At 31.6% G+C, this 24026-nt stretch overlaps 1 protein-coding gene across 3 annotated transcripts; it reads left to right on the top strand.

Moving 5' to 3' along the window:
• The first annotated feature begins 13203 nt into the window (after positions 1–13203).
• LOC124823519 (uncharacterized) lies at positions 13204–18649 on the top strand. 3 transcript variants are annotated; one of them, XM_088097819.1, is made up of 5 exons: positions 13204–13533; positions 14396–14490; positions 14677–16590; positions 17072–17255; positions 17910–18649. In XM_088097819.1, exons 1-5 carry the CDS (start codon positions 13482–13484, stop codon positions 18515–18517), a joined length of 2853 nt encoding a protein of 950 aa, XP_087953945.1. In that variant the 5' UTR covers positions 13204–13481; the 3' UTR covers positions 18518–18649. The 3 variants fall into 3 exon arrangements, with proteins under 3 accessions (XP_087953945.1, XP_087953947.1, XP_087953946.1); XM_088097821.1 differs by lacking the exon at positions 13204–13533 and adding an exon at positions 13578–13929; XM_088097820.1 differs by lacking the exon at positions 13204–13533 and adding an exon at positions 13970–14104.
• Positions 18650–24026: the final 5377 nt, after the last annotated feature.

The raw sequence follows: 24026 nt of genomic DNA on the forward strand, positions 1-24026 counted from the left end.
TGTTTTGACTCATTAATTATATTTCATTTGCACTGATTAAAATTCGTTTTCCCTGGCTTTTGGTGCAGTTTCTTATGCGTGAGTTCTTGGACTTTGACGATGGCGCTTTTCCTCTCCATTCTCCATTGCTTGTGTCCATTTTCTTTTGATGATTTCTATTTTCAACCTTTCAAGAAGGCTATTGTAATTTGCTGGGATGATTTTCTATATTTCAAATGTGGTATTGCAAAAGCAAAATTATTTAAAAAAAGAAAACAAATTGAACGTCAGTTAGTGTTAAAAGTGACGTGAATTAGTGTCTCATATGGAATTTGATGTTTATTAGGTCTCCAAGACTGATCGTTGAAGGTCTAAAATAACAAACATTAAACAACTTTTTTAAACTTATGTTAGCACGACAGGTTAGAAATCTTACAGTAATGATTACGTTATAAAATAAAAGAAAAGTAAAAGTCATAACCAAGTTGGTTACGTAAAACTGAACTATATATAATATGAAGTAGGGTTTTCATCATCTTAAAACAAAGGGGAGAATGACAATGTGTTTACCAGAAGTGATTAAGATGGTTGACTAAGCTTTTGTGATTTTCGTAATACTGTGCCTAAGTTTTGACATAGATTCAAGCCATATTTAAAGTAGTGTAAAATATGTTTCTTTTATTCTTTTAAAATATGTAAAATACGTTTTAATTTTTAAGAAAGTATCTTGTTCCTCTGATTTTAAAATACCCTATTTTCTTAATCTTACAAGTATTATCTAAATTATTTATTTATTTATTTTAAAATATATACTGACATGTTTATTTATAAATAGGGTGTTTCGGTGTCGTCATGGACAATAGACAAGTGTATTTACCTAAAGTCAAAAAGTTTGTTACCACATTGAAAAGCATAATTATTTGGACCTACATCAAATTTATTATAGGCAAATCGCTTTAAGCTTTTGTTGTTTATTTTCCTTTCGAGACCATTTCTACGAAAAAGATAATATTCCATCTATCATGCATGCATGCATCTTAATCCCTTATGTTCAGTAGCCAATCACGGTTGTCCTTCATATATCTTTCTGTCTAAATTTGCTTCTAAATTACACTATGTCATTTGTGTTCTTCATTTCAGCCAACTACTAGCAAAACCACCCATTCATTATTTTACTCATTCTAAATTATAGAATTTCTTTTACCATTTTAATCTCTCGTATGAGAGTTCAATTTTTTTTAAAAAAAAATATGATATAAAAAATTAAGTTGTCATAAATAATTCTAACAAATTATTAAAAAATATATCAATTAAAAATGAAATTACATATATACAACTATTCCTTTATTATCTTGTAAGCATAAATTAGATTAAAACCTAGTTTCGTAATCATGGTTTATATTTTAAAGAATCCATCTCACAAAGTTTTGAGAGGCTCTTAAATCCTTAAAAATATAATTTTGTTTGAATTAAATGTTTGCATTGTAAGAAGGGTGCACATGCGACTATAGACAACATATGATTTATGATTTGATGGTTGGTGGGAGAGGACCAAGGGCTCTTTGCTTTCACACGCTTCCATAGGAAGAGCCATTTGATTAAAGAAGAGGACGACGTAGAAGGTGAAGAATCATTGTGATTCCACAGAATGCTTTGGGGAACTTTGGTCTGAAGATGTTGGCGACAAAATTAACTTTATAGTTGTCGTGTCTTTTCCATTGGATCCATCTGAAAGGACACTGAAACCAAAGATGCCCCTCGGAGCTATCTCCAACATACCACACTACACAATTAAACATAGCAAGTGTTATAAAAATAGATCACTCGGTGTGATTCAACTCGATCCATCATAAATTGATCATTTAATAAGTTAATTTAACTCGATTCATTTGTTAATGAGTCAAAAAAATTTAAATCTAGTCCGATCCACCACAGATTGATGGGTAATGGATTGACTATTTGGTTCATTTAATTTTTTTTCACCCTTTTCTTCTAAGATTCTTATAACAGGATTGATAATAATTCAACCAATTAATATAAAAAAGAGTTTTGCATAGACATAATAAGGGTTTGACTTACAATGTTTTTTTTTTCATTGAATAATTAATTAATTTTATTTCATTAAAAAAAAATTAAAACAATAGGTAGATTGGTGAGCCAACAGGTTAAATCCGATTGAACTGGATTCTTAATGAACTAAATCAAAATTGACTCATATCAAAATTTTACTTTTTTTTCAACCAAACCTAACCTAAATCTATAGTGGACTGAATTAGTTTACAAGTTTCAACCCATTTTAACAACACTACCGATAAGTTATGATTTTCACATGTCAATCCACAAACCCTAATTTTGGCCCATGATTTCTTAACCACCACGTTTTAACTTGTCCCTGTAATATTAATCCTTGTGCAATGATTCCAACCCCTTTAATAAGTCAAAAACTTGCATTGGAGAAAAGGCCGCGCTATATACTCCTATCATAATGTGCATATATATTATATATTCCTCTTTGTGGCTCCCTTTCTCACTCTCTCTTAAAAGAGAGAAATCAAATTATGAATATAAATGTAAAAGAATGTGCCCAACTTTTTTTAGTTTACCTTTTTGACTTTCATGTGTTCAATTTAAATATTCATCACCATGCCTATGCTCCCTACCTTCTACCTAGTTGCTTTCTCTTCCAACATTTAAACTTACAATATAGTAGTTTGCATAACTTTTATATAAAGCTACAGGCGATATATATGAGGTTTAAACAAAGTAAAATAAAAATAAAAATCGATTTATATATAAATCTTTTGTTCTTGATTGGAAATGAAGTAATCTTTTACCAATTGTGAAAGAGATAAAAATTATTATGGGTTAAATATTTACCCATGTATATAGAGTATAGAAAACAAAAAGTAGGTATATGAGACAAGCTAATACCTGTACTGTACCTAACAAGCACCTTTCACTCTTAACTTGGATATATGAGACAAAAACAAATTAAAAATAACGAGCCTGCAGTTCATTTCTGATTCTCAAAACATTTGTTTTTTGAAAAATCTACACACGACAAGATGCCCTGCCTGGTGAGGTTTATATGAATATCAATTTGGACTCAACCAGATAATAGAAGAAGAAAGTAAGATTAAAACAACATAAAATAACTATTTTTTTTCTATAATTTGATTTAATTTATGTACAAATTAAAAACATAATTTTTAAAAAAGTTGAACAAGAAAATTTCTTCCGAATAATTTATACATTAATTTCCTTATAAAAATTGAAAAAAATATATTATTGTTTTCTTCTTATAATATATTTAAAATAGTGGCACGCTAGACAGAATCTCAATTGAAATTTTTGTTTGTGACCCTACTAAAATTAGTTTACTTTGCCTTGTTCTAGTTTGATCATATGATGGCGACTTCTTTTGCATGGAAGACCATAACATTATAATGTTATTGTCGTCCAAACCTTAATCAGACATGCAAGCTTTTACCACTGTATCGCAGGATTTAGCGTAAAAGTTGTTCTTTTTATATTGCTTATTTTATAATATAGCCTTCAATTTTATGGTTTGTCCTAACGTGAATATTAACAAGAGGAGTTATTTAAAGGTCACTTTAATTGTAGAAAGTTTTGATTGTAAGATGGTATTATATTATATTCTAATCTATTATCGAGTCATTTGCTCTTATAATTGTATAATGATTCAACTGAATTATATATATATATATATATATATATATATATATATATATATATATATATATATATATATATATATATATATATATATATGAATATGATATATATAGGAATGTTCAACGATCACAAACATTATTCATGGATGCAGCATTTATCTTTATATTTTATATTAGAAAATGAAAGTACTATTAAGGAGATTAATTATGATTTAAAGGGGTTAAAAAAACAGAGATCCAAACGATTATTTTTGTTTTTGCTGACTTGTAAAATTTTAGGGAGCCTAATTAGATAACAGTGACTAGGTAGGTTCAGGAGCTTTAAAAAAGGAAATGATGATATATGATATTTCACATCTTTACAATATGCAAATAAAAACTTGTTGATAAAAGAAGCACTCAAGAAAGGTTATGGAAATGAAATCATTCTTGTTTGGACAAAGAACGATTATGGATTCTATTTACCTTTGATTAAATAATTTTTTGAACAATAAGAATAAGTGTGCTTTAGAAAAAAATAAGAAACAGAACATTTTATGATAATTTTTTTTGCTTGCATTGTTTCTTACATAAGAAAAACAAGGCATATTTCCCTTACCAATAATCTGTTATTAATAGGGCAATTGATTTAAAAGAAATTTTTAGAGACAATGTTGTTGGGTGTTAACAATTGTGACAATGAGTGCTTGGTATATAACAAAGAGTAATTGTATCATCACACACTTTTACATTCATTTGACATAAAGTATAAGGATAAAATGGTCGTAAAAATATAAAGTTTTATATTTTTTTAAGAAAGAAGAAAGTAAAAAATAAATAAAGATAATGTGAAATGAATATAAAAACTTTATATGTGTCAAAGAATATTTTTCATAACAGAAAAGATTTTAGTGGTAGTTGAAATCTTTGTCCACCAAGCCATGAGAATGGTTCTTAATTACTTGAAGAGGTAACTAGGGTTAGCAATTATCATGATTTTAGAAACATACATGTCTATTAGAGATTTGAAAGAGCCGTCCACAACAATTATTTAAGGCAGATTTAAATTTTTGGTTTGTATAGTTACTATAACAGAGCAATTTTAGGTCCCTAAGCATTTAAAGTTTTAGTCTATGGCTTTCACTTTTGTGGTTATGAACAGGCTTCACAACTTTAAAGAACACACGAAATCCTACATTATAAATGCTAACTATATTTATTGCGCCGTTTAATTAAGTCTTTCAAACTGTCATTAAAGTACATTTCGCATATCACTTCTTTTTAAACTATTTATTTTTCTTATTCTCATATTACTATACTTTTGTTACAATTATGGTAATAATGGAAGAGAAAAGAGGGAGTACAAAATAAGGCTAGATGAATATGCAAGCTGATGAAAAGTATACATATGCCTAGTTATGCTACTGTGTAAGTCACATACGTAGAAGGGGAATTTTGTCATGGAATGAGAAAGTGGAAGAAGTGAAGCATTAGTAATTTAATATAAGAGGAGAAAAGAGATTTTTTTTTTAAAAGAGAAATAACTACTCCAATAATTTACTTAATTATAGGCAAAATATTATCAATCACAATAAATTTGCGATGAACTCTAATTTACTAATTTTTATATTTTAATTATCGATAAATATTTTCATTTATACGATATTTGTCTATAAAATTTGTTAAAAAAATTTGTCCATAAATTATAATTATTATTACGGATAAATTTATTCACCAATAACTTATTGATATTTTTGTTGACACTTTAAGTGGTAAATTTTTCACTCAATCTAATGGTGTGTATATATATATATATATATATAAGAAATGAGTGAGAAGAAGACAATGAGGAGAAGGAGGAGGTGGTTAGGGTGACATGGAGGCTTGTCAATTGCATATCAGTAACACACGCTGATGATCGTCCGCATAAATGGAGGATGTCGGTGGTGTGCAGAGTTAAAGAAGGAAGTGAAGAAGGAAAGGTGGAAGAAGAGACAAAGGAAATAGGAAGGCAAATAGAAGTAGGATGGTATCACAAAAAGGGAAAATGGCCTAAAGGTGGCGGTGGTGGCACAACGACAATTTGCGACAAAAGGATAAAGATGATGAAATAAAAGAAAAAGATCAGGAAAAGAGGAGAAAGCAAGAAATCCCATCGGTACTTATCGATGGATGTTATTAAACATTTATCGGTGTTTAGGTTTATGAGGTCGATGTTATGTTTGCTTCTCCAAAGGGTTTCCAATCTTCAGGCTTAGGTCAAGATTCAATCTTCGGTCCTCTTTCACTGTTGTTTGGTTGAACTGAGGTGCTACCTGCAGAAAACACATCGATGCTAAAGTGAGTGTTTGTCTAATAACACTAGTAATAAATGTGCAATCAATGTAACCAACTGCCACAATACCAAACCTATATTTATAGATTTTGTGATTGACTTCTGATTAGTTATGTCGTAATTACGACCCAAATGATGATGATCTAACTTAAAATTAATGTAATTATTCTTGACAGTAATTCTGTTTGTAATTTGACCGATCAGTTCACTGACCGACTCATGTAGGATCATAGGTTGTTGACCGTTCGGTTAGTAGCTGATCAGACTTTCATTTTGTACGCATGCCCTCCAAGCCCGAGCATGTCTTTCATTGGTGAGATGCGTAAGGGTTTGTTTAAGGTGAGTAGATGGTCGTGTGTGTTAAGGGGGAATGGGTTTCGCTGAGCCGCTTGTTCATAACAGTTGCTCGCATGGACAATTACCATGATAGTTGAGAGAAAATGTAATTGATGTAAGTGGAACATATGGCTTCTCAAGATTTGTGTGCCCATTTGAAACGAAGGGTCGCCTCATGAAGAGTTGGATTACACTGGTTTCAACGAATAAGATTTGTTAGTCGAAACCTTTTTTTCGATTATAACTAGGAGATGAGGTTGATATCATGTTCACACTTGCTACTCTTCTTATAAAATCATAAACTTTTTAATAAACAAATATCGTTTTCAATTAGTTTACCTTATATATATATATATATATATATATATATATATATATATATATATATATATATATATATATACTTAAATTCTGGCAAGCTTCACACTCTCAAAATTCATCGTTTATTTGACAACATGTGTTAACAAACATTAATTTAAAAAAATAAGCAAATATTGTATGTAAATTAGTTTTAGGATGAGGCTTTGTTCACTTGAGTGAATTTGGAGGAGAATAATTGAGGGGATTTGAGAGGATTTGAGAGGATTTGAAGATAAATTTTGTTGTTGTTTATTTGAGTGAATTTGGAGATAAATGAGAGTGAATTTGAAAGTAAATTTTTTTAATCTGTCACCTCAATTAAATCCTACACTAATTCTTACAAACTTTACTTCCAAATTCATTCTCATTTACTTCCAAATTCACTCAAATAAATAACAAAAAAATTTATCTCCAAATCCTCTCAAATTCCCTCAATTACTCTCCCCCAAATCCAAGTGAACAAGGCCTCAATTATTAGTTTAATTCTTCATTTTTTATTGAAATTTAGTTTAATCTCTTATATTTTAGGGAAAAAAATCAATTTAAACCTTTATTTTTTTAAAATAAGTTAAATTGGTCATTGTATTAATTAAGAATTTACATTTATTGAAAAATTATCAACCAATGAAAACTTTTAACTAATAATTAGAAATTTGAAAAATAAATAAAAGTTAGAAAAAACAAAAAGTGGCAGCTGAAAAAACAAAAATGGATAACTGAAAAAGAAAGAATATGAATGATGAACACAATAACACACAGAAAAATCCATGCAATGATAACAAAACACAAATTCCAAAAAGCAGTGACTACTTAAGCATAGAAACACAAATCATGAAACTCATGCCTCTGATCATTTTTCTTCTCTGCAAAAAACGGGTGCAGAACACAAAGATAAAGCTAACACATGAAGTTCCGAAGGGGAAAGCAACAGTGCCAGAGAACTAGCCAATAAAGGGAGAGGAAGAATGACAGAAAATTTGCAAAGGCAGGATCTTTTAATATTTTTATTATTGTGATAAACTGCAGTTATACATATATATATAAATGAAAATTATATCAACTAATACTTTTATTAATTACTAACGTAAAAGGTTTTTGCTAATTCTATATATGAACTTTAACTAAGAAAAAAGAATGAAAGCTTCATACATATCCCTGCAATGAAATGTTTTACAGTTAACTCTGCGAAGAAAAACAAACATGTCTGTCCCCAGAAACCAAAACACATGAGCGCGTGAACTCATTAATTAATCATCGCAAAACAAAACATAAGATTTTGGCCACATATGACAATGATGTGTTGTTGTGTTTAAGAAGCTGCATGCAATCAAAATTATAAGATTCTTTTTGGCCACTTAGGTTTTGTATTGTAGCTACCTTCCGCGAGTCGTTTATTTATTAATAAAAGGTAGCATGCTGCATGCTTCATGCTTAAAACAATAGACAATGGTATTTTGATATCTATTTTTTTTTTCACTTATTTCATATTATCTTTCATTATTTTTTATTTATAAATACAAAAATTTATTGTGTACAAAAGATTTCCATGCTAGTGTTTCATATAACTTTGTTTAAGAGACTAATTTAAATACACTGATAACGATACTTAAAATTGCAATGTGTGTTTTTTAAGGAATTTGTCCTTCCATTCACAATATGGGATCATGTCATTGAAAGACAATAAATAATAGCTAATTCGTGTAATTATTATATTAACAAAAATTAACAAATTTTCTAATCATTGACAGAATACAAATTTCTAAACAAGCTAAGTTCATGAAAATTAAAACTAATAACAAAAATATAATAATTAGGCAATCTATTAATAATATGTCGCGTATAAACTATTTCAATTTATTTTATATAAATAATTTAATTTTCCTGTAACATAGATAATTAATATGAATGGAGCATATTAGCGTGTATACCATTTTAATTTTAAATATATATATATATATATATATATATATATATATATATATATATATATATATATATATATATATATATATATGGAGAGAGTTGTGGTGGTGATAATGGGAGGGAGAGAATTACAGGAGGACATTTATGATGTATTCAAAACCCTTTGTCGTTATCTATAAAGTATAGTTACAATGACTTCCAAATACAACAATAGAAATAGAAATGAATAAAGTATCAAGAACGAGTATATAAAATTAAAATTTTTTGAGTCATGTCATATACATATAAACAGTAAATAAAAATCACAATCTAATAACTAATATATTATCTTTAATTATAAATTAACACATGTAAATATCAAATAAATTTATAATAACAAATATCAATTTATGTTTTTTTGAAAAATTCATATTAAAATACATATTTAAAGATAAATATCAGACACATTTTAAGTATTTTAGGTATAGAAATTTCAGTTGAGACAAATAGTAGACACATTTTAAGTTTGATATTTTTTATTTTTTACATGTGTTAATAATTTTGACGTTTATGTGGATAATTTATGTTAGAGAAATTCTTGACATAAATTTATATCGGACTTTATTATGATATCTAATGTAAAGTTTGTGTATTTATTAAAATAAAATAATTTGTTTCAGCATAAAAGCATAACTTGTGTAAAAAGAGATATCAATTACAATTATTATGTTTTTTACATACATAAAATACAAATGATACTAATATGCATACATTTTTTTATTAAGATTAAAAAAACAATCACACTTATATATCTTGTATCGTATCCAGTGGAGGCCAAACGGTTAACAATCAGCACCGTTCGGTTCATCCACTTAGGTCAAAGATTGGATCGCAATTGGGTCAACGCTTAAGCTATTGTTGGGCCAACAGTCCAGCAGATGATAAAATAATCAAAGAATATCTAATTAAAGATATTGATAAGCAGGTTATAAACAACCAACTAGATTTTCAGGTAATCTGTTTATATCTTATTCTGTTTATATTTTATTGAGCTTGTATCAGCTCAGGATCCATGAGATAAATTATAAATACAAAGCCAGGACCGAAAGCCAGGTACGTTCAATTCACCCTTCATAACACCCAAACATTTAGTAGTGATAATCCTTCACTGAATACTCAATCAAGAGCCGAGGCTCTTCAAATTCACGCTTAACTTGAGCGTCGGAGTATCTTTTACAGGTACCTCCCCCTGGAGCACAAAGGCAACCGATCGGCCAAGACTGAAGTGACCGAACGGCCCAGACGAAAGTCAACCGAACGGCTCCGACAGAAGAAAGGCAAGCAGCTCAGGCGATTCCAGCCTTCGGGAGGAAGGAAGACACGTCAGCAAAGGTTCGTCTCTCGGTCCTGTAAAATCCTACTAAAACATTTTGGCGCCCACCGTGGGGCTGAGCGGCAAACCCAATGGTGACCACGAGGAGCATGAAGGAACAACAGAACACTAGAGATTTGATAGCGTAGATGCAAGCACAGATACAAGCACAAGCAAGAACCATACAGGCGCAGGCGCAAACACAGCAAGAGATGCAGCGAAAGCACGCAGAAGAGACTGCGACGCTAAGGGCGGAACAGGTCCATACTGAGCGGTCCGCCTCAAACCACGAGAATGGAAACGAGGGAAGTAGTAATCGGCAGCCATCCCAGCACACCAACCCGAACGGTCGAGGAAGGAGAGGACCTCCGCCCATCAAAACCGTTCGGCCAACCAGCTTACTCCCTTTTACAACGACCATCATGCAAACTCCAATCCCAGAGAAAAATCCTCCGGTATTAGAGATGTATGATGGCTCAACGGATCCCGACAATCATCTTAGGATCTTCACCAATGCAGTGGCGTTCTACACGGACAATGACCTGGTCATATGCAAAGCCTTCTCCTTATCTCTTAAGGACGAAACATTGGAGTGGTATAACCCTCTTCTCCCAAACATAGCGGATTGCTTCGCCACTATAGAAACCCTCTTTAGAAGGCAATACGCCTCCAATCAGAAGCAGGAGATAACACCAGCAGAATTAGTAAATACTAAGCAAGAGAAAGGGAAAACTTTGAAAGCCTTTATGACAGAAGTCAACCGAACGGCTCCGACAGAACAAAGACAAGCAGCTCAGGCAATTCCAGCCTTCGGGAGAAAGGAAGACACGTAAGCAAAGGTTAATCTCTCGGTCTCGTAAAATCCTACTGAAACATATCTCAATAATGTACTTTATCCATAAAAATTCTAATACAGGAGAAAAAAAATCATTTAGCTACTAAAATAATAAAGTCTCAAATTATGATTGAAATAGTAATCAATTTATATTAGTTTTAAAGATACAAAATGACTTGTTAGTGATATTAGTTCGTAAAGGTACTGACAAAAAAATATTAGTGACAAAAATTTGGTCAGCTAAATTGGTGCACTAGTGAAAAAGGGTTTTCCACAACATTAATTAATGACATTTAACAAGTATCATAGTAAAAGAAATTATTCACTGACAAAAGATGAAAAAGGAATTATTTTGGTAACCAATAAAACCTGTCACATCTAGGGTTGTCGATGTAAATGATATTTTTTATGTTTGATAACAAAGGGTTTGAACATAAACAAATGGCTCTTATTTACTAAAATTTAACGACACCTTTTTAACGTTTGATTTTATAGTTAAACGTAAATCATATAATGTAATTGAACCATTTTTCATTAGTGGTTTAAGACATCAATATACAACATATATTACATATGTGTAATAAACTTTCATCTAACTTTTAACCAGATTAAATCTTAATATATAATATTTAGATACTTAATAAAGTTATAATGTTTTTGTTATATATAGGTAGATGCACTTAATACATACAATAAGCATATTAGGTCAACATACAACTTAATATCATCAATTCAATCAAATACATAGATCTTTATACATATATTCATATTATATACTTTTAAATTAGTTACCATTCATACAATTCAATCAAAGATATTAATTGTATTATACCTCAATTGTACTAATTGAATTGAAAAATTGTTGTAATTTCTTTTAGATTTAAATTTGTTGAATGACTTTAAATTTGCTTGACAAATATATCTAATTCAACCATACTTATGATTGACATTGATCTTAAATTTTGAATTAACTTTTACTAAATTAATTTATAATCATTATATCTAATTCGGTCATACTTATGATTTTAGATCGAAAGATTTTTGTTGAGTGAAAATAAGTTTAATAACAAATTTCAAAACTTAAATCAAACATTCAAGTCCCAACGAGTTTAAAATGTACATTTACAACTAATTATTGCATAACTTACATGTTTCAATAATTTCAAGTTATAAGTTGGAGATCAAAGATTCAATATTTAGTTGAAAACATAATAAGCAATCAATTCTCTTCAAACATTTCAAAGAATAATCTTAATAGATCTAATATATAATTTGTAAACTACATATACTCCGTAAACTAAAGTTATATTAATTCAATCAACATAATATTTTAAATGAATAACAACTTAATATCCATCCTTACGTCCAAAAAAATTAATATCAAAATTCAAATTTCCAACCCTACTATGAATTATATTTGATTAAATAACTTTCTTTATCTCAATTCCTGTATAAGGAGATGCTCCAAAAATTTAGAAAAGTTAGAGAGATTTTTATTGTAGTTTAGTAGAGATTCAAATATTTGGCTTAGATACATTAACAAAACTGAAATAGAAAAGAAACATAAGGCTTAATAGATGAGAAACTATTACTTTTATATTGAAATTTGAATTAGTTAAAATTTATCATTGCTTTTGTCACAGTTCATGGATATTCCTTGATTAAGAAATAGATGAAAATACTAAAGAGAAGTCAAACAAAATGTTTAAAAATTTCATATTGACAAGTTATAATTAGTTTAGTTATCATTGAGTTCAAGAATGTGCAGTTATGTAGAGTTTATACTAACAGTTAAAAGTGAAGTAGACCACAAATTTTAAAAATATAGTAAAATATTTAAATTAAAAAGTTGACTTGTATTAATTATTGTGTTTAATAATCTATTAATTGCAAAATCATTTATTGTAATACATTAATTACATTACTTATTACTTATAATATCTTCTAGGTTTAATAAATATAACGTTTTCACTGAATGTATTAGTCTCATTCAAATTCATAAATGTTACAGAATATATTATTAAAATACACAACACAAAAGTAACGCTGGAGAAAGTAGATTAGTTAAGGTTTGAGAATTTGAAAAAAATTATAAAATATACCTATATTAGAAATATAATATATTAATAAATAGATAATTGTAAAGTTTATATATAATTTATGTTTAATAAATGTTTTGATTTATTAGAAACAGTTACTTACATACGTAACAGTTGCATTTGCAGTGTATATGGAGAGGGAAGGGAGGGAGTGGTATCCAATGTCTTTGGCACGTGTGAATGAAGCTGCAGTCTACCCTCACACGCTTCTGGACGCCCCCACTTGCCCGCGCAGAAGGTGAGGATCCTGTGTCAGCATTTCTGTATTTGAAAGTTCAAAAACAAACCCCACTCACTACTCATCCCTTTCCCACTCTCACCCTCAGGCACACGCACTCTCTCTCTCTCTCTCCTCCCTCTTCCCTCCTTCAACGCCTGTTGCCTGTAACGTAACGGATCTCCATTAATGCTCTCTTTGTCTTTCTCTCTCTTCAAATACATTTTTCTCTATTTCTATCTCCTCTTTTACGTTTTTCTCTCCATTTCACTGTGCCTTTTCCTTTTCTAATCTTCAACACTGCTAGGAATCCTAGGGTTTTCATTTCTCCACCCTTCACCATCAGCATTCCTTCCTCGTTCATGATTCTTCATGGACAAATTCCGCCGCAGCAACTCCAACCACCAACCTTCTCTTACTCAAGGTCACTCTCTCTTTCACCCAAAAGTTCGGTTAAACTGCTTCTTTCATTCTCAGGATTTCTGATTTTACTGCTTCTGCCTCCTGTTGCTCATCTGATTTCTCTCAGGAAAAAAAAATGTTTCTCTTTTTTATTTTATTTTATTAATTTGGATTTCGGATTTTTTAATTTTTTGTTTATTTTTCGTAGGCATTTTTTAATCTATTTTGAATTTTGGCCTTCTTTTTTTCCTAATGAGTATAATTTTTTTTATACTATTTACTATTGAGGATCAGTCGTCTGGGACAATAATTTAACCTATTAGTCCACTAGAGATAAATGTTTAACAGTGTGAAACTAGAGGAATCTCTAAGAAACAACAACTAGTCCTTTTCTCTCACCAGTGGAATCTGCTACATGGTAAAAATAATGATTATAAGGACCCGAGTTAATGCTGCTTTCTGCTGTTTCATTTCTTTTACCTGCCTTCTAACCTTTTCTGCGGTGTAGTCGGCATGATTTCCTTTGTTTTCATAATGATTTTATGCGGTTGCAATGTTTTGTGATCACACATTACGGTGTCTGGCAATTGATGGTATTCAAAAAATGTTCTTTTTGTTTTTTGTTCTGTTTTTTGTTCTGTTTTTGTCTGCTTCATGTTTAACTAGACTCCTTGTGGAGTTATGTTCTTTCACTGCTATTATCTCAGTGGTTTCTTTTGTTCATGATAAGCTGTTCATGTTTGTATAACAAATTTCCTGGTTGCTTCCTTGTCTTGATTCTAGTTATTACAAACAAATATTATTTTTATTATCGGCAATATTTTATTATCAGTTTCCTCGTATTTGATCCTAAATCTTCATTTTATGCTAATGTTGTCGTGCAGCTCCGAGGAACAAACAGGTTCATAGACAACGACTACCTCCGAATCTGTCACCTGATTCTTGTTCAGGCGGTGGTGTTGCTGCAGAGAAAGATTCGGTAAGCTGGATTTTCCTATTTATTTGTTTTTTTGTACAATTGACCATGATCTACTTGGAAACATCTACCGATTAATGAAGAAACTTGCCAAATTCGGTGGTGGGGTAGAGCATTTAGTTCTCTGAATGAGGTATTTTGTATTAAAAGAAAAGAAATCCTTGATAGTAAATATGCTGAATTTTGCAGTTTTCTCACAAATTTGGTTGGAGATCTTCGAAAAAACTGCTTGGAACACCGATTAAGAAGTTATTAGACGAAGAGATGTCACCGAAATCTGAATCAAAAAGAAGATCCCCTGGAGTCATCGCCAGATTGATGGGTCTTGATGGACTGCCATTTCAGCAGCCTATTAATAAGCAGCATAAGGGTTTATCTGAAAACCACCAGAAGACTCCACAATTGCAGAAAACACGCGGCAAAGGAGTGCCATATGACTGTGGTTCATCTAGGAGAGGCTTAAGGGATCACCAAGAATTTAAGGATGTATTTGAGGTTTCTGAGATTCCAAAGGTAGAGAGCAGTAGATATCCGTCGCCAGGGTGTGTAGACTTGAAGACCAATGATGCTGAAATGTCATTCATTGAACAGAAGTTCATGGATGCCAAACGCCTTGCAACTCATCAAGATTTACAGTCTTCAAAGGACTTCCGAGACACACTTGAGGTTTTGGATTCTAACAAGGATCTTCTGCTGAAATACTTTAAGCGGCCAGATTCTTTGTTTAAAAAGCATCTAAATGATCTTCAAACTGTTCCGGTTCAATCACATTACAGACATGCAGAAACTATGGATATCGAGAAGTATGAAGATGACTTAAGTTGGAGGTCAGATAGGGAGAAAACACGGTTGAACTACAATAGATCTCATGAAAAGCATCTTGATGGTTATCCTTATCATTTTGACAAAAGACATGTGATGCATAGTTCACCAAAATCATCAAAGCTTCAATTTCAGGGCAGACATGAACAAGACGCAGTCCCCACAAAGATTGTCCTCCTGAAACCCAATCTTGGAAAAGTGCAGGGTACCAGAATTGCATCATCACCTTGTTCTCATAATTTTCTGTCGGGGCGTGAAGGAGACGGTGAACTGTGTCAAGTGACAAATTTGCCTGAAAGTGCAAGTTCTTGGAGGCAAGATTCTTTTGAATCTAGAGAAATTGCTAAGGAAATTACTAGGCAAATGAGAAATAGTCTTAACAATAGCGGCATGATGCTTTCAACTTCTAGAATTGCGGGATATGCTGGGGATGATAGTTCATGTAGTATTTCTGGTAATGAATCTCCTGACATATCTGGGGAAATAACTGCAACTTTGGGAAATTCATTCGACTTAAACAGCCGTAGCAGGCGATCATCCCATTCCGGTGAATCTTCTGTAAGTAGAGAGGCGAAGAAGAGATTGTCAGAGAGGTGGAAAATGACACACAAGTCTCAAGAGGTGGAGGGAATCAGCAGGAGTAGCACGCTGGCAGAAATGCTTTCTATCCCTGACAAAGACTTGAAGGCAGCAAATTTTGTTGGCACGGCTACTGGGGAAGGTTTCCATGATAAGTTTACTCCCAATAGCGAACCTGCTAAGTGGGTTGAACCATTGGGTATCAGCAGCAGGGATGGTTGGAAGGACGGCTGCATTGGTAGTTTGTCAAGGTCACAATCTCTTCCTTCTTCCTCCACTTCCTTTGGAAGTCCTAAAACATTCTTGCGCACTGAAGCACTTTGTTCTGATCGATATATGGTGCCGAAGGAAGGCCATAAACGTGAGAGGAGAAGAGCAGCAAAGAGTCTTGATCATAGACATGGTGTAAATAACAGAAGCCCAAGATCCGGTCACAAGAAGTCTTGGTCTTTGCATTCGTCAAAGCTAGAAGTAGATGAGTTTTGTGCTGACTTACATACAGTTCAGAATAAAATGAATATCATTCTTGAAGATTCGGCCAAGCTTGAAGTTCCAAGTGCAGTTGCTGATGATGACACGGAGGTGACAAATGGAAGCATAGTTGAGTCTTCTGAACCTTTGAATAAGGTGCTTCCTGAATTATCTTCTCATGTTGTGATTGAAGGCCATGGTGGTGCGGTTGGCAACAATTCAATACAGCAGGTTAAGTTTCTGATTTTCAATTGGTATATTGTTAATGCTGTGGTCATTAATTGATTTTACTAGACAATATACCTGTATCCATTTAGATCAACCATTTCGCTCTTGTTGTTCAACTTATATCACATCTAGCAAATTAGCCTATTAATTCACCTGCATGGCATTCCACCGTTTTCATCTCTTTTTTCTGGTTCATCCTTACATGGTTTGCTATATTAGTTCTTTCACCGGATGACATCATAGTTCTTTCCCGGAGATTTTTTATCTATTTTTTTGAACTTGATGTTATTCAAATAAAATATGTACATTTTAGAAAATAGAAGTTGTTAATGCAGAACTGTTTAGATGCAGTAGTAGATGCATTCCAAAAGAGGACAGTTATATTTTCTTATAATCCAATATACTAGCCTGTAATTAATGAATTGCATAAAATTTTCCAAAGTTCATTATGTTTTTTCTTACATGATATGTTGTTATATTTCAGGATCTATCAGCTGCGTCGCCTCATGGAAGTTCAGTCATCCATGAACCACCTGTTCCTGGACTTGAAACTTCTTGCTGTAAAGATGCTGATCAACCCAGCCCTGTCTCCATCCTAGAACCTGCTTTTACAGATGATCTGTCTTCTTGTTCTGAATGTTTTGAAAGTCTGAGTGCTGATCTACAAGGTAACTGAACAAGACATTTATTTTTACTATTGTGCAGTGTCAATATAGTGTTATTGCGCATCCTATGTCTGGATTCACATTTATTTGCTTTAGTTACTCAATCTTTTATTTCCTTCATTTTGAAATTCTCAGTGCCGACCTACTGGGAGCTAGCTAGACGTTTATGTTGATTATTCTGCTCTGCTAATATTGGGTGGCAGTGAATTGCCATAGCAGTGAATGACAGCAATTAACTATGGTTTAGCAATTACCTTCGCTCGTGTGTATTTTTGGAAAAAAAATGCAGTGTGATTTTTTTTTAGTTGAGTTTCAGTGTGATAGCATCCTTTGTTTTCACTAATGGAATTTTCTCTATAATGAGTTGAGGTTAGACTAGATTTACTAATGAGAGGACTGCATCGTGAGCCAATAGCTTCTGTTAAAATAATAGTTCTAACCATGGTAATAAAACTGCATAAATAAGGCCTCATATATAGGTTCTAGTATGCTTAACTGCGAATGTTTTGTGATAATTGGTATTTGAATTGAATAGTTAGACACGATATGCTGCTTAACTGTTGAAATGATATTTCAAGGTCTGATCATCTTTCTCTTAAGCGTGATTTTGAGACTTAGACTCATTCCTTTCTCTAATGAAACTTTAATTGTTGATAGGGCTGCGAATGCAACTCCAGTTGCTGAAGTTGGAATCTGATGACTATGCGGAGGGACCCATGACAGTAAGTGATGAAGAGGGTGAGGAAGTATCTGCGGGAATGTCAGCAGCAGACAAAGGATTATGTAGAACAACTGAAGATAGCTGGGAATGTTCTTACATTATGGATGTCTTGTCCGAATCTGGCATTGATGGAATTCAGCTCGATACAATTTTAGAAGTTTGGCATTCCCTAGAATGCCCTGTGAGTCTTTCGGTGTTTGATGAACTTGAAAAAAGGTATAGTGACGGGACAACTTGTTCAAGGTCTCAAAGGAGATTGCTTTTTGACCATATAAATATAGGAATTCTCAAGATCAGTCAGCAATTCTCTTTCTCTAGATCAGCAATAAAAAATGCCATTGGTTCTAATTTGACCAAAAACGGGTTCCGAGATGGCCTTCTGAGGATGGTAGTGAACGAAGCAACAGTAAGTGATGGTGGCCAGGGGAATGTAGTGGTTGGGGAATCTGAGTGGATGGACCTTAAAGTTTACACTGATGGAATAGCCAGGGAAGTTGAGAGATCATTGTTAGATGATTTGGTGGCAGAGGTAATCAGTACCTAGAAATTTGGTACCAGAGATCATAGTATTAGTCTTTTCTTCTTTCCATAGTTTATTTCCCTGTAATGTAAATCAAATAGGACAATGTTAATTTCATCAAAAGATGAATAAATGGATCATAATCTTTCGGGCAAACTAGGCTAAGGGTTTTTGAGTTTACTTATTTTCGTTATCTTCTTTTTACCTTTTATTACTCTCTTTTAATTTAGAAAGTAATATAATACTATGCATATTTTATGTTAACATTACATAGATCAAGAAATGTCAAAATATGTCTAGACAAGAAAGGATGTGGGGTATATTTTCTATTTTTTTTTGTACCAATAGTTTCTTCCATAAGACATGACTCTTCTATTTATTTATTTTTGTTTTAAACTTCTCTGTGTTTGGTTTTTATTTCTCTCACTCTCACTACTCCATCTTATGCATTGACTTTTCAAGTTATGGAATTTCTTTTAATCTTTGTTATTCATTTAAAATTCACATCCTTTTCTCTCCTTACAAAGTGATTTTTAAATTTGCAAATTGTGTTGTCATATAAGTTCTGATTAAATTTTACAAGTCATTTATATGATTATTGTATTTCTTTTAACTTTACAAATCATTGCTAATTTTTTCAATGGTATCATCCACTTGATTGAATTAAACTGAAATTTGATTTACATAAGAACTAAATTTACTGAGTTCTATAAAATCATTCTGTTGATTAAACTCGATATTTTGATACTCAAATCAAATTTGGTGTTACTTATTTTTGTTTGTAAATCAAAATCTTCATTGAATCAAACACAGCTGTCTTACTATAATCTTCAAGAATTTCTTTTTTCAAGTACTCTTATAATCATTGAGAATTTGAGTTACTGTGTCAAACTTACGAAACTTGAATCTAACTAGCTCGATCAAATATTTAACATCAGTTTAAATAATTTATGAAAAATGACTTCATATACAAACCAATTGAAAGGAGATATGGATGAAGATCAGAACTACAGATAAATAAATTATTTGAAAGCAAAGTGTCATATAGAATTTTGGATATTATCGTGTACAAATGCCCTTTGGATTTGGACAGTGGTTTGGCATGAATGATGGTGGGAATATTATTATGTTTTTGTCTTATAAATGTAGCCATGCTTAGTCAATGAAAGTGACAGATGGCGACTCAACACATGCAAATAGGTTGTGGACAAAAGCCATGAACTTGAACTTGTTACCGTTAGGTTTGGAGTAAAACCCTCCATTTGTGGTCCAAACTCGTGAGCTTCGAACAACTTAAACTCTATCCCTATCCCTGAGAACACAGCTGTCCCCCTTTTGTTTTCGTCATTCTTCTTACCAAAATTTTGCTTACATTGCTTACACTTCCTACACATGATGAATAATTTTAGTGTGACATTACGAATTTAATTTACATTTGTAAAAATTTGAACAAGAGATCTATCGATGCTGAGAAATAGCTGAAGTCTAAGCGCATTTGAACAGGATAGAACTTTAAAAAAGTCTTTGTGAAAAACCCTTTACAAAAATACTGTATGAGAAAAGAGGTACACAACATACTAAGATAATAAATTGAGTAAAAGTCTTTTATATAAAGAAGAAATGTACTTAAAAATCTTGAATTGATGTTTATCCTTTTATGGAAGCAGTGGAGAAAATGCGTGAAAAAGGAATTAACAAGTGTTGATGAATAGTCTAATTGCATAAAAGTGTAACACAAGAAGTTTTATGTGTACTTATGGAAATAATTACATGGGACTTGTAATCATATATATATATATATATATATATATATATATATATATATATATATATATATATATATATATATATATATGATTTATTAAGAGCAATTAAATTGTATTTGTTATTTGAGATCCACAATAATGCCCAGAATTGAAAAGTGAACTGAAAATTAGACATGATATTCTTTATAACCTATATTTATAGTTTCTTTTGCAAGTTTTGTTTTATTTTGCTAATATCTTGTTATTTATTTTTCACTAATTTTATAATCATTTTAGTTTGCATTTTCAATTCCTTATTATTAATTGCTGTACTATATGGGTTTTCACATTCCAAATTGATTTACTTATTTACTTAACATTTTAATAGTTTTAAAATTAACTCACTTTTCAATTTTTATTGTATTTGTCCATTTATTTATTTATATTCTTCTTATTATATTTATTTATTAAGAAAGCATTTTGAAAATTTCTTAAACATATAATTAATTTATATATACATACGACTCAGTTATTTAAAGATGCTATTTCTCTAAATTAAATAATAAAATTCATTTTTTCATATTTACAATTACAACACGGAAATGAATTTTAGTTAATTTATAAAAAAATTAACAATATTTAAATTGAAAAATCGTCTCTTCATTGATCTATGCTAAAATATTAATCAATATTGAAAAATAATCTAAGTAAACATAGATTAAAACTCACACCAAATAAATATGTTAAAGTTAAAGGTTTCATAAAAAAAATCATAAAAATAAATTATTTTTTAAGTTAAAGAAAACTATAATAATTAATCAATGCTAAATGCAAGCAAGAAAAAAAGTTTAAGAATTCAAGTATGGAGTGAAAGAATAAATAAAATAAAATAAAAGATTTTTGTTTAACTTAGAGATTAAAACATGTAAAGTTTTTTGTGAGTTAATTCGCTCTACCTTGTGCATGGGGTACGAGTTATACGAGATTGACATAAGTAGTTCAACAAGTTAAAATACTTAGTTCTTTCAACACTTTTATTGTGGGCTAATGGGACAATCCATTCAAGTGTGTTAAACGTGTATAAAATGTATTCATGAATCACCAATAGAAGTAGCACTAATTATAGAAACTCAAAATGTCAGCCAAGAATAAGGTAAAGTTAATAATAGGAGCATTCTCAACACATTGTCATCAAATTTTATACTTATAATTGATATATGACCAAAGTGTTATTAAAAATTATTCAAGTGATTCGTAATGAGAGTCCTCTCCTTATATTTTAATTCTAAAACTCTTCAATAACTACAATTTGTTGCTCCTTTATTTAAAAACTATTGATAAAAGAAGAAGATGTATATCTTACTTCACGAGAAAAATTTGATAATGATGGTCAAGTTGAAAACGAAAGCTTAAGTGAAGAAAATAAATTTTGACGAGTTGTAAAATTTTGTATTTTGGCTGTCGTTTTTTTAGAATAGTGTCTAGAAATATTCTCTCTTTCCTTTCTTTCTCGAGAAGACAAATTCTCTGACTCCGTCACTTTTTTCATTCTTATCCGCTGCACCAGCACTCTATTCCAAAATTTCTGGGTCTTTAAGAGATACAATATCTCTTTTCAAAATCTATTTGTATTAAGCACATTAAATGGATGAGACATATAAATTGTCCATGACTAACTTTTCTCTTTTCTCTTCTCATTCTCGACTCATTCACTCCTCCAAAAACACTAAATATTCTCTCTCGCTTTCTTGTCCTCTCAAACTCTTGAGTTCTTAAACCCTTTGTTTATCATTATTTTTATCTTTTCAAATCTCTTTATAAATTTATTTCTTTCTATCTTTTGTTACTTTGTTCTTTAATCTTTTCTTTATCTTATCCTTTTTATTATTTTACTAACCCTTTTGTATAGTTTTTATAAGAATTAATTTGTTAAGAATCAATTTCGTGTTCGTTGGGAGACGAATTAGGGTTGAATTTCCCTTTCTATTTTGTTGGCTATTATATTAGCAATACTGAAGTTGTTGTAGTTTAATAGTATTAATTTGATCGCGTCAATGACAACGTTATCATACGTCTATCTTCAATCCTTGCTCATCAGACAAGGCAAAGTGCCTTGTTTCCCTATTAGTTCCATCCTTGGATCACTTCCCACTCGGGGATCAAGGTCCTCTTCCACAATAGACCTGGTGATAACGGTTGATTTTACGTATTTTTGTGTGTATATTTTGTGAATAAATCAACTCTTTCATAGTTTTTACCTTGTTTTATCCTCAAGTTTAATGTGTTTTCTAGTTTTCTTGTGTTTTATTTAGTGTATGCTTGTTTTTACCTCTAATCTCTTTGTTTGAGTGTGTGAAATAAATAAATAGGAAACAATTCCAGTGGAGGAAAACAAGCAAGAACTCAAGATAACATGTTTTGGGACAATAAAAGATTAATTTGAAGCAAATACCCATGTTGGACGCCTTTAGAATTGCACAAGAACATAAATTTTAGAATGCTGTCAAAATTGTCTGGGGCTGAGTGCTGATAATGCTAATTCTTACCATTATGTAAGCATCATTTTAGTAGCAAAATCAACTTCTTTCTAACTTGTAACTTGCTTAATCCTATTCTTTTGTCTTGTTTTCTAAATAAATGTGTTTTAGGCTACATTGATGTATTATCATCACTAATCCCCTTATTTTGTAGCTAATATTATGCTTAGAAGAACCTCCACCAATGTATAGAGCTTAACCAGCCACAAAAGGAAGTAAAACAAAAATATAGAATTTTGGAATGCTGTGGCTGGGGTGCAGCTGGCGTGCAGCTGAGCGCCACCTCTCTAGAATGCTGCCGCTGGGGTGCAGCTGGCGTGCAGTTGAGCGCCACCTCTCTGGAATGTTACCGCTGGGCTGTAGCTAGGGTGCAGCTGAGCGGTGACGCTGCTGATGTGTCAAAATGCTATTTATTCAAGTTGTCTCGAAGCATTTGGGGTCTTTGGTTCTTTGGAGGTGCATCTCACTCAGAGGAGAGCTTGGAGGGCTGCTAGGGCTCGTGGGAACACTCCCTTCTTCCTCTTGGGTTCTTCATCTTCTTCCATGGCCATTTTGTAAGCTTAAAGGCTCTCCATGGAAATGGAGAGCCAAACCGATCTTGTTGGGGATAGATGTAGCCTATAAATTCTTGTGTATTTGTTGAATGATTTGATTATATATATGCCTTTTATATCAATTGCTAGTATTCTTGTTTTTGATCTTAAAGCTTGCATGTAATAGGATTGTTCATGATTTGATTTTTAGGGTTTCATGGATTATGGGGACGTAAGATGAAACCTTGAACTAAACAAGAGTCCTTGTGGTCATTGATTCTAGGGATGGAAGATGATTCACATGTTGTCTTAAGATCCTAGCTCTTTAATGCGGGTTTACTTGTTGGATTTTCCAAGGGATTAGAGTTTAATAGGGAAAACCTAGGCTCTTTTACCTAAGGGATTAGGGCTAGAGTGTTTTTGTGGATTGACTTTAGTAAATTGATGGAGGGAGATGAGATTGTGTATGCACAAGAGTGAAATAGGTGAAACCTAACCTTAGCAATGTCATTGCATACCATTTCTAGTCTATTCCATTTCTAAGTGCCTTCAAACACCAAAGTCCAACCATGTAATTATGTGTAAATTTATTTTTCTTGCACATGCTTGTAAATGAATGTTACGTTCTTGAGTCTAAATGAGTTGTTAATCACACAATTCTGTAGTATTACGAGTCTCTTGGGAAAACGACACCTGGTCTTACCATGGTTTTATTACT

The sequence above is a fragment of the Vigna umbellata genome, chromosome 8 (genome assembly GCF_029865625.1).
Source record: "Vigna umbellata cultivar VRB3 chromosome 8, Vumbellata_1.0, whole genome shotgun sequence".
In the NCBI taxonomy this organism is placed as follows: Eukaryota; Viridiplantae; Streptophyta; class Magnoliopsida; order Fabales; family Fabaceae; genus Vigna; species Vigna umbellata.

Coding starts and splice junctions, on each gene's coding strand:
- LOC124823519 (XM_088097819.1), top strand. CDS start 13,482: ATGGACAAATTCCGCCGCAGCAACTCCAACCACCAACCTTCTCTTACT. Junction 14,491..14,676: donor TTGCTGCAGAGAAAGATTCG/GTAAGCTGGATT, acceptor TGAATTTTGCAG/TTTTCTCACAAATTTGGTTG. Junction 17,256..17,909: donor TCTGAGTGCTGATCTACAAG/GTAACTGAACAA, acceptor AATTGTTGATAG/GGCTGCGAATGCAACTCCAG.